The following is an 11,898-nucleotide window of genomic DNA, read 5'->3' as shown; positions in this document are numbered from 1 at the left end:
CTTCCAGGTCTCCTACGCAAGTGCAGGGTCTCAAAGGTTTGGGCTGTCCTCGACTGCTTTCACAGGCCACAAGTTGGATGAGAGCTGGATGGGAAGTGGGGCTGCCGGGATTAGAACCGGTGCCCATATGGGATGCTAGCGCATGCAAGGCAAGAACTTCAGCTGCTAGGCCACCCCGTCGGGCCCACCTATGACACACGTTCTGGATCTCGAGTTACACAACAGTCATTCCATGTGTGGCATCATGTGTCTCTCAACTTGGCTGGGCCCTTAAGCCACGGATACACAGGATTTCCTACCTGGGCCTGGACTTTCTGCATTTCCCGCGTCAGAGGGGCAAGGCGACTTTGAAGCCGAGTGTAAATACCAGAGTCATAACTCAACACCTCGCTGCAAGCGCGCACGGTCCCGCGCAACAACCAGGGAAGAAGCTCAGCGCCCAGGGACGGGGAGGTACGGCCCGCGCCGCGCGCTCCGGGTTCCCGCCTCTGGCGGCGTGCGCGCGCACCACGCTCGCACGCACGGGACGCACGCTGCGGGAGCGCGCGCGCAGGCCCAGCCCTCGTCGCCGCCGCCATTTTAGCTCCCGGTTCCGGCCGCACGGTGTGGGCTGTTGTAGCGGGAGGGGTGGGGGGTCCTCCAGAGTTAAGGCACCGTCCTCGACTGCGCGGAAACAGCCGCCAGCTCCTCTTCTTTCTCTGCTTTTGTAACCGCCCGCTTCAAGAGTGCGAAGATGTCCAAGCGCCACCGGTTGGACTTGGGGGAGGATTACCCCTCCGGCAAGAAGCGTGCGGGGACCGATGGGTAAGCCAGGCCCGGGGCGCGAGGCAGCGGCTTGGGCTTTGTTGGGGGGCCTGGCGGGGAGCCGGCCCAGGCCAGCCTGGCCGAAGGGAGCCCCGGAACCCGAGCCTTTGTTTTCCTCGCCGCTCGGTTCACCAGTGGCGGGTCGTGGGCCGAGCGGCGCCCGTTGGGCGCAGCAAGGGCGCGGGGGGATGGGGAAGGGGGTATGTCTGCGGCCGGGTCGGGAGGACGGAGGGGCCCGTGGGGGTCGCGCGGGCGCCTGGTCCCGCAGGCCGACCCGGGTGGGAGTCCCTGGGGAGCGGGGAGCCATCCCGGGACCTCGTGGCCTGGATCCCCGAGCGAGGCCCTGCGCCGAGGGAGGGCGCGGCGAGGCGCGCGCGGGTGCGCTTCCAAGGGCACCGGGTGCTCGTGGGCGCAGAGGACCCGGGCGGGAGCGCGATCGGGGGAGCGCGGAAAGTGAAGAAAGCCGCGGGGTGCTGGGGTAGGAGGCTGGGGGGGTGGCGAGTGTTGAGCGCGGCGAACCAGCCAGGCGTCCTCGGGGGAAGGGAGACGCGAGGCCCTGTCGGGAGAAAGGAAAACGTGGAGTCGCCCAGAGCAGGCCGGGAGGCGGCCGAGTTTGTAGTTTGGCGCGGGAGAGCGAGCCCGGTCCATTCAGAGTGGAGACCAAGCAAACTTCCGCTCTCTGCCCACGCTCCCGCCATCGCCTTTATTTCTCTTTCTTGGCTTAGAACCACTTCCTGGGCATCCTGGTGGGCTGGGAGTTGGAAAACATGCGTTATTCATGCATTTTTCAGTCTCAGATCTGCTTCCCATTCTCCCTCAGAGTAGCTTTTCCAGCCTGGGAGCCCTTTGCACAGCACATTGTTAGTTTTTCTTATGGCAAAGCGATGTGCATGGGCAGCTCAGAGTTAAAATACTTAGAACATACTTCTCGTCTTCGCTGATTTTTTTCCTGTTCTCTTAGACGTTCGTTAAAGTTAGGGAGGGATTTAGTATGCAAGTAGTTGCATCAAAATTACTTCCCAGTGCGGGATATGTTTTGTGTTACTAAAGTACAGAGATATTTTGGGGGGGAATACAGACCAAAAAACAAACAAAAACCGCACAAAATCCTGCTGTTGATATTTTGCTTGATTTTTTTGTGTGAGTGTGGGAAGAATCCTGGAATTTTATTTACCCATACTTCATTTGGGTTAATTTCCAGCCATCTAGTTAGTGGCAGTGTATTGTCAGGATAGAATTTATTTTCATGCTTTTTTGTATATTGAATGATTAAATATGGGGATTAGGGTGTGTCATAATTTTGAAGGTTTTTTTTTTTTTTTAAGATTTACTTATTTATTGGAAAGTCAGATATACAGAGAGGAGGAGAGACAGAGAGGAAGATCTTCCGTCCAATGATCCACTCTGCAAGTGAGCGCAATGGCCGATGCTATGCCGATCCAAAGCCAGGATCCAGGAATCTTCTTCCAGATAGCCCACGTGGGTGCAGGGTCCCAAAGCTTTGGGCCATCCTCGACTGCCTTCCCAGGCCACAAGCAGGGAGCTGGAAGGGAAGTGGAGCCACCAGGATTAGAACCAGTGCCCGTATGGGATCCTGGTGCGTTCAAGGTGAGGACTTTAGCTGGCTGGGCCCTTGTAAGGTTTTTAGGTTTATACTATGTCGTACAATGTGGTAACGCTATAGAACAGCCTCTTTTTAGCTTCTGTTCTGCAGGTAAACAACCATGCAAGCCAAAACTCGCTGAGCTGTGTGTCCTAGACACCGAGAAACTGGAAGTCCCTTTGAAGAGTAGAATGAGTTTGACTCAAGGGAGGGAAAGTGGAGATCAGAGTTAAGGCGGCTGGTGCAAGTTTACAGCCAGGTCTGGAACACTGCTTTTCCCTTGAAGTTGGCGGCCTAATGCTGTAGTCGGTCACTACAGCCTGTTGTAATGGCGGGTTCAGTGAGTTGGCAAAGTGGAGCACACATGATTCTTGATCTTGTGAAGCAGAGATAGATTGCAGGTCTTCTGGCTACCATGTTGTTGATGGCTGTCAGATCAGGTTGGAATAGAATGACTGGGGGGGGGGGGTCCGATCCCTGATACATGCTTGGCATTTGAGAGAGGGAGCTGGTCCTGCACACCTGTGTGATTGTTTCCTCGTTCTTGGAGACGTTGTAGATTTTTGTTACATATTTTGGCCTTGTCTGTTTTTTTCACCTGGATGTGGGTGAAAAGAGCCGTCTTCAGAAAAGAGCCGTCTCTGTTCATACAGTTTAGGCTGCTTGGTTTTGACCTCTTAGTAGTCATTGTTTTGATTGTGCTTTGTTTCCCGGGTTGTACTGGTGATTTAAAGGAATGCTCCAGGAGAGCAGTCTGCTTGTCCTTTGGCGCTGGTGTTCTGGCCATCGCTAGGGCTGTCCTCATCCTCCATCAGCCCGCCATCCTGCTAATGCCACAGGTGCTGGCCCGGGTCCTGGTAGCGCCCACACTTAGATGTTCTCCCTCCTGGCTCTGCCTGGCCTTGTCCCCTTGCTGGCATCCAGGGAGGGAACCAGTGTGAGAGAGAGCACTTGCCACTCACTGTCTCTACTTTTCAGTTAAAGCATTGTGTTAAATGAACTACATGTAGTCTGGTATTGACTTTTAATTATTGATCCTCTTATGTTAGAGCATGAGCAAGATTAATTATTGTCTTGTGCATTCATGTGAATGGTCTAGTATTGTGTTCAGTAGATTGTTATTAGAATGAACTGTCCCTTTGTAAATTCTTGATTTCTTTGTTCCAATCAACTTCATAAAGCATTCATTTCACCTTTCCACCAGGCTTGCCATCAATTTAATGTTGGTTCTTCAATTTTAGTAGTATTTGTTCATGTTACTCTTGATAGGGTGGGCTTTTAAAAATGGTGTCTTATCCTTAATTCTTCAAAATAGATCTTTAGATGTAGACATAACAGTTTAGTTGGAAAAAAGTTGATCACATGTTTTTTGGTAATGTGTGCTTTGCATGAGTTTTTTTTTTTAAGAACCCAAGTTTATATATAAACACATTTTCATTACATTAGTTCTCTGTTAGATTGACTTTTAGCACTTTGCTCCAGGATTGCAAGAAATGTGCATACACAGAGATATATGTTTTAATTTCTCTGAACATTTGATGAAATGATCTCTTGCATTTTAGTTGAAAATATGAACTGTGTTTAATATCAGGATCTTTTTAAAGATTTATTAATATTTATTGTAAAGGCGGAAATACAGAGAGAAAGATCTTCCATCCAGTGATTCACTCCCCAAGTGGCCACAACAGCCAGAGCTAAGCTGTTCCAAAGCCAGGAGTTTCTTCTGGGTTTCCCACATGGGTGCAGGGTCCCAAGGCTTTGTGCTGTCTTCATTGCTTTCCCAGGCCATAGGCAGGAAGCTGGATGGGAAGTGGAGCATCCTGGATACGAGCCAGCACACAAATGGGAGCCTGGTGCTTGCAAGGCCAACAACTTTAGACACTAGGCTACTGTGCCAGGCCCTCAGGATCTTTTTTTTTTTTTTTTAAGATTTATTTATTTATTGGAAAGTCAGATATATAGAGAGAAGAGACAGAGAGGAAGATCTTCCATCCGATGATTCACTCCCCAAGTGAGCGCAGTGGCCAGTGCTGCGCTGATCCAGTGCCAGGAGCCAGGAACTTCTTCCGGGTCTCCCACACGGGTGCAGGGTCTCAAAGCTTTTGGCCGTCCTCGACTGTTTTCCCAGGCCACAAGCAGGGAGCTGGAAGGGAAGTGGAGCCACCAGGATTAGAACCAGCACCCATATGGGATCCTGGCACGTTCAAGGTGAGGACTTTAGCCGCTAGGCCACTGCACTGGGCCCCCTCAGGATCTTTTTAAAGGTGTTATTCTATGCTCTTTTTTTTTTTCCCACTCAGAAATATTAACTAGATTGCAAAGGTGCTAGAGAAAGTACATGGAAATCACGTGTCAGTGAAACTGGGTGGATTTGAAGTTTTATACTTAGCCAGTTTTATTTTTCATGCACATTTAAATACATCCTATTCATTGACTGCGTAGTAATCCAGTCAAAAAGTGTATTGGAACTTGTTATCATTGGTATTTACACAATTTTTAGGTGTCATTAATTTATAAATGAGAACTGAATATGATGAATGTCAATGTGTGTACATTTCCATACATAATATAATTAATTATGGGGTTTTTATAAACTTTAAAGATTCATTTGTTTACTTGAAAGGCAGGGTTAGAGAGAGAGAGATCTTCCACCCAAATGCTGCAGTGGGTGTAACTGGGGCAGTCCAGAGCCAGGAGCTTCCTGGATCTGCCAAGTGGGTGCGAGGGCCCGAAGATTTGGGGCCATCTTCCGCAGCCTCCCCAGACACACTGGCAGAAAGCTGGATTGGAAATAGAACAGCTGGGACTTGAACCAGCGTCCATAGGGGTACTGGTGCTATAAACAATAGCTTTACCTGTCATGCCACGGTGCCTGGGGTGAACTAAGACTACCATAGAAAAAGTGATGTGAAATATTCTGACTTTACTTGCCAGTTTACTGTGCTTTAATAGCTGTTACTCCAAATAGAATTTTAATATATTGTAATTGAGAAGCAAACAGTGATAACCAGTATTTATTGGACATTTTCAACGTGCTAACCATCCAAGCACATTACATACATTAAATCAGTTAATCTTTTGCTACTTCTAAAGATTCCAGTACTCACATTTTGTACACAAGGAAGGATGATGTATCACAAACATAATTTAAATGCCAAAGCAAGGTTGAGCTGGCACGTGGCAGTAACAGAGAGGCTAGCTCAGCAACTGCCATTGTCTGTGTAGTGTCGTGACTAATTATAAATCACTGTTTTGAGAATTTTTAAAACATCTGAATTAGTAGATGTTTACTATGATTCTTTGTCCAAAAACGATTTCTTTTAAGAAAAAATGAAGCACATGGATAGCAAGTTATGTACACTTACACAGCTAAAGTTTTGGATTCTCATTTTTATTCTTCCTACCCCTATTGAGGGTCTGGACAGTTTGAACCAGAGATAACACTTTAGGTGATTAAATTTGTCCTTTACTTTCTTCCTGGTGACTCTGGAAAAAAGGGTATTTTATTTATTTGAAAGATAGGGAGTACTAGAGAGAGAGAGATCTTTGGTTTAGGGTTCATGCCCTGAATGCTCTCAAAAACTGGGACTATAGATGGGCTAGGTTGAAGCCAGGAGCCAAAACGAGACTGAAACTGCGGAATAGTAGGGACTTAAGCCAGCCACTCTGGGATGCAGACATCCCAGGCTGTGGCTCAACTCACTGATCCCTGTTGCTTTGTTTTAATTCAGGAAACTGTTTTATTGCTTTCATTTTGTAGCTGGAAGTTTCTACCTTACCTGTGGTTATATAGCTGTGATCCCACTATGTTTTATTTATCGAAGATGCTTTTAGAAGAGGACTTCCATCCATTGGCTTACTCCCCAAATGACTGCAGTGACAGCGTGGGGGCAGGCCAAAGCACGAGCTGGGAATGCCATCCAGGTCTCCGTGTGGGTGGCAGGGGCCCAGGCTCTTGAGCCTGCATCTGTCATTTTCCCAGGAGCATTAGCAGGTAGTTGGATTGCAAGTGGAACGGCAGGACTTGAAATCCACTCTCATGGGGGATTCTAGTGTTGCAGGCATCTCTTCCACGACTGCTGCACAGTACTGGTTCTAATCTTTGTCTTTAGAATGCATCCCGTGCATCCTGGTTGTAGTCTGGTTGGTAAAGCTGGTGAAGTGAAAACCGTTTGCACACCTTTGTTAGTATAGATGGTACTTCAGCCAAGCAATATATGTGGCTTATTTGTTCTTCAGTTTCCTAAATGTGTTCTTTATTTTTATTTATTTATTTTTTTTGTGAGAGGGAGAGACAGAGATCTCCTGCCCTCTGGTTTACTCCCCAGATGCCTGAGGGTCTCCCCTGTGGGTGGCTGGGACCCCACTCTTTGGTCTGCTGCTTCCAGAGTATGTATTGGCAGAAAGCCTGAACACCCTTAGACTGGATGCCTGCCGTCCCAAGAGGCATTTTAATACCCCAAGTTTTCAGAAGTGAACTGTTTCCCCCATCAGGGACTGCTCAAACAAAATCCTTTTTAAAAAAGAGCTGATGTTCTTTGGGGGTTCTTTTTTTTAGCTCTGTGTTCGGTGGTCTTTAAGATGTCCTGTCTTGGAACCATTTGCAACTGAAATGATTCTCATGCTGGGCATATTTCTGTGTGCCTTGTTAGAAACTATTTCCCATTTGCATTTTGGGGCAGTTAAACCCTTATTTAATTATTGAACACCTTATACCAGGCGCAGGATGAGAGAAGAGAGAGGATAGTTGATGGTATATTCTAAAGATAGAGCTGAACTAAAGTTTTAATTGCTTGACTTTTCATTGTGTTTGGTGTTGTTTGGCTTTTTTAAAATTTTAACTATTACTGATACCTTTTTTGGTCAAATACGTTCAGAGAATTGTAGCACTCTAATTCTGTGGAAGGTGAATATTGGGATAGAAGGAGCACTTCTGTGGGAACTGTCTTAACTCGGTGCTGAATTTAGTTTGTTACCTGTATTCTAAGAGGACGTATTATTGCCCAGCTGACACATATTGCAGAGATTAGTACTCTGTCCTGCTCTGCTGTGTATTTGGGATATAAGCAGTGTGTTCTTTTGTGTGTTACGGGTGGGGAATTATGACGCACTTAAGGGCTGATGGAGCTCCATGTTGCCTCACTGTTTCAAGTGTGATGCAAACGCCGGGCTGCCACCTCATTTGCTCTAGAGTAAGCTGGGTTGCTGGGGTGAGTATGTATAATTACTTTGCTCCCACCAGCAGCCCTTCAGTGGTCTCTTAGGAGCAACTCCGTGGCAGGCAGGGACGCCTATTTGGTTACCTACCATAGATGATGTTAAATTTATTTTTGTGTTAGGAACCATCTCTAACAACTAGAAATAGATTCCAGAATTTAGTGACGCTTACTTGTGACTTGACTGTTTCATGGTTGAGTATGCTACATAGGTTTACAGGTTATTTTCCGTGTTTTATTTTTTTAAGACTAAAATGTAAAGGAATAAGCTTTTAACATGTTCGTTTTTACTGATTTGAGAGAAGATCTCTTCATCTGCTGATTCATTTTTCGGATACAGCCTCCTAGGCAGGGCCTGGCAGGGACTCGTCCTCGGCCTTCCAGGATGCATTGGCAGGAAGCTGGGTCAGAAGGCAAAGATGGGAATTGATAAAAACATGGGTATGGGATACAGGCATCCCCAAGTGGAGGTTTAGCCCGTTGTGCCATTCCCGGAATGAAAGTTCTTATTGATTTTTCTTGTAAGTAGTACGTGTTTACTGACCAGGTTTTTCATTTAGCGACTCAATGGGGATTTATTTGTATTCCTGTGTTACCCTATGTTAAAATGTACAGAAACAAAGAGACGCATCTGGCCCCGGTGCAGTAGCCTAGCGGCTAAAGTCCTCACCTTGAACTCACCGGGGTCCCATATGGGCACCGGTTTAATCCCGGTGGCTCCACTTCCCATCCAGCTCCCTGCTTGTGGCCTGACTGAGAAAGCAGTGGAGGATGGCCCAAAGCCTTGGGGCCCTGCACCTGAATGGGAGACCTGGAGGAGGTTCATGGCTCCTGGCACTGGATCAGCGTAGCACCTGTCTTTGTGTTCACTTGGAGAGTGAATCATCGGCCAGAAGGTCTTCCTCTCTGTCACACCTCCTCTCTGCATATCTGCCTTTTCGGTGGGGGTGGGGAGCAATGAAGGAAGCAAAAGCTGTTTGTGGTGGATCATTATTTGTGGTAGTTGGGTAATCCACTGGATTTTATCTTTATTCATTTGGTAATGGCATGCTTAACACTCTTTATGGCTCTGATGCTGCCTTGAGTATTTTATGTAAAATTCAGATTCTGAACTGTGAATTTTTATGTTTAGGAAGGATCGAGATCGGGATCGGGATCGTGAAGATCGGTCCAAAGATCGAGACCGAGAACGAGATAGAGGAGATAGGGAGCGGGAGCGGGAGAAGGAGAAGGAGAAGGAATTGCGGGCCTCCACGAATGCTATGCTGCTCAGCGCGGGACTGCCGCCGCTAAAAGCGTCCCACTCGGCCCACTCGGCCCACTCGGCACATTCGGCTCATTCGGCTCATTCGGCACACACTGGGCATGCCGGGCACACGTCACTCCCCCAGTGCATCAATCCGTTCACCAACCTGCCCCATACGCCTCGGTACTACGATATTTTAAAGAAAAGGCTACAGCTCCCTGTTTGGGAATACAAGGATAGATTCACAGATATTTTGGTTAGACATCAGTCATTTGTACTGGTTGGTGAGACTGGCTCTGGTAAGACAACACAGGTGAGTTAATGTATGCCATGGCACGTATTTTATTAATGCTCAAGTTTACCAAGTGTTGCTTATTTAATTCTACTGGTCATTCCCTTTGTCTGTCTTATAGAACAGCTTGAAGAATAGTCGATTTGATTTTGAGCACTTATTTTCGTGACTTTCAAAGTCAACGAATCCTGTAAGGAGTGTCTGTCTTGGCAAATTGTAGGAGAGAACAGGCCTGTTGTTCCTTTTTTTTTAACCTTCAATATGGCAGAGTGATACTTTCCCAGCCCTGAAGGGTATGCAGGTGTTGCAGGCAGCTGCTTAATGTTTTGCCTGGAGGTTATCTCTCCTGTAAATTAGGAGATCCAGTCACTTGTCCTACAGAATTTAGGAAAAGAATTGCTGAGGGTTTTTAAAAATCACTGTATTGAGAATTTAGAAACTAAAAGAAATATGTGAGAGGGAACATGAATATGTTAATAGTTAAAAATCATCACTTTTGAGTACTCCTTTGAGAAGCAGTTGGATGAAGGTAGGTTCTGAATACTTTACATATATAATTTTTACTGTTACTTTAGCCCTGCAATAAATGATTAACCACAGATGAGCATAATAAGGAGAAATGGGTTACACTGATTTACATAGTTGTATCATTGCTTCTCTTGTGGCTAAAATCAAGTGTACGTAGTTGTATCAGTTAAAATGGACTCAGCTTCTAAAATTCTGGTCCTTATGTGATCAGCCTTATTTCAGAGATGAATTTATTAGCAGTGAAAGTAGAGGCAGAACTGATTACACAAAATGGTGAGTTTGTAATGATTTGGAGTCTTGATATGTAGAATTATGTGACACTTGGGAGTTTGAAGGGAAGTAAGACAGCTAATATTAATTTCATCCCAATTTTTTGTTGTTTTAAGTTTGAGAGGTATATGTTGGAAGATAACCTAAATTCCCTGATTCCCGGGACTGGGCCTGGTCAGAGTCAGAAACCAGAAACTCTGAGTTTCCCGTGTTGCTGACAGGAACCCAGCTACTTGAGCAGTTCCCTGCTGCCTCCTGGAGAGAGTGGGACACTAAAATGGGATGAGAGTGTCCCAAGTGGTTTTTCAACCTCTGTGCCCAAGCGCTTTTTGGCATACCTTCATTACTTGCTGGCTAGGCCATTAGATTAACTTTGTTATCGACTTATGCCTGTTGGAAGATGTAGTCCTGCAAATAAAATCCAAGAAGTTTAACTTTCGGTAGTAAAGAGGACATCTCGTATTGATACTTACACACACACACTTAAGCAGCTGCAGTTCAGCCATTAGCAAGGGCATAGTTATGGGAATTTCGTCTTAAATTGTTGAAATGATATAAAGTGCTTTATGTTAAGTATATCTATAGGTAAGCATAGAACTGACCTAAGTGTGTAATTTTTTGATAGATTCCACAGTGGTGTGTGGAGTACATGCGCTCATTACCAGGCCCGAAGAGAGGAGTTGCCTGTACTCAGCCCAGGAGAGTGGCTGCAATGAGTGTGGCTCAGAGAGTTGCTGATGAAATGGACGTGATGTTGGGTCAGGAAGTTGGTTACTCCATTCGATTTGAAGACTGCAGTAGCGCAAAAACCATTCTTAAGTAAGTATCTTAACAAATGGTTGCTTTCTCTGCCTGTAGTTCCGTGTCGCTAATTAAGGAAACTTTGATAGTAGAAGCTGAAATTATCCATATTCAGAATTGAATAGTCCAAAGTAAACCTTGGACTTGGTAGGTGACTTTCTAATGTGTTTTTTGGAAACTATTCAGTAGAAGGTCCATATTTTTCCTATTTGGTGTTGTATCTTAAATGTTACTTATACTGTAAAATATGGTTTTAGTAGTTTAAGTCTAGTGAATTATTTAAATATGATAAAAATGAAGTGATAAATATTAGAAAGAGCTACTTTTAGGAGATTATGTGTGGGTGGAATGTAACTTAATTTGGGAGAGCAAACAATATTTTATAGCTCATGTCACACATATTTAGTAATGAACTCAAAGGGAAATCTTTGGGAATATACTCTTGGAGCCTTCTTAAAGTTATTCTGGTTCTTCAAGACTGTGGTATATAACATTGATTTGTCATACTGAGTTTCTTTAACCACTTTTTCTTGTCTTCATCTTACAATTAAATTTTGCAAACAAAGTGATATTTTGCTTGGTGGTCATGCTTTTGAAAATCTTATTTCATGCTTGTTGATTTTAAGTAAAGTTAAATGATTTGTCAGGGCTGAAATAATGATTCAGTTGGCTAATCTTCAGCCTAGAAGCACTGGCAATGCCTTTTGGATTCCCAATAGTGTCTCGGCTGCTCCGCTTCCTGTCCAGCTCCCTGCCTGTGGCCTGGGAAAGCCCATTGCCTTGGACCCTGCACCTGTTCGGGGAGACCCAGAAGAAGCTCCTGGCTCCTGGTTTCAGATCAGGATCAGGAGCAGCAAAACTCCGGCTGTTGCAGTGTTGGAGGGAACCAGAGGATGGACAATCTTTCTCTGAAAAGTAAATCGTTAATCAGAAACAAAAAAGGAAGAAAGCAGCTGTTGGGCTGCCCCTTGGGGTGCTCATACCCGAGGGCCTGGTACCACGTCCCAGTTCCACTTGGGCACGTTAGGCAGCAGGCAGTGACTCAGGTACTTGGGTCTAGATGAAAACTTGGCTGAGGTAGCTGCACTCCTAGGAAATCCTGTGCTAAGAGGCAAGTGTTCCCATTTTCTTTGAAGTA

At 45.7% G+C, this 11,898-nt stretch overlaps 1 protein-coding gene across 1 annotated transcript in view; it reads left to right on the top strand.

Moving 5' to 3' along the window:
- The first annotated feature begins 561 nt into the window (after positions 1 to 561).
- DHX15 (DEAH-box helicase 15) overlaps positions 562 to 11,898 on the top strand; it is a 48,764-nt gene continuing 37,427 nt past the window's right edge. Inside the window, exons 1-3 of the mRNA XM_040966333.1 lie at positions 562 to 804; positions 8,756 to 9,182; positions 10,585 to 10,778. Coding sequence (XP_040822267.1) covers positions 734 to 804; positions 8,756 to 9,182; positions 10,585 to 10,778 — 692 coding nt within the window. The 5' untranslated portion in view covers positions 562 to 733. The remainder of the gene's footprint in view (positions 805 to 8,755; positions 9,183 to 10,584; positions 10,779 to 11,898) is intronic.

The sequence above is a fragment of the Ochotona curzoniae genome, unplaced genomic scaffold (genome assembly GCF_017591425.1).
Source record: "Ochotona curzoniae isolate NIBS_2020 unplaced genomic scaffold, NIBS_Ocur_1.0 scaffold_4505, whole genome shotgun sequence".
Classification (NCBI taxonomy): Eukaryota; Metazoa; Chordata; class Mammalia; order Lagomorpha; family Ochotonidae; genus Ochotona; species Ochotona curzoniae.
This window is presented reverse-complemented; position numbering and strand designations above follow the sequence as displayed.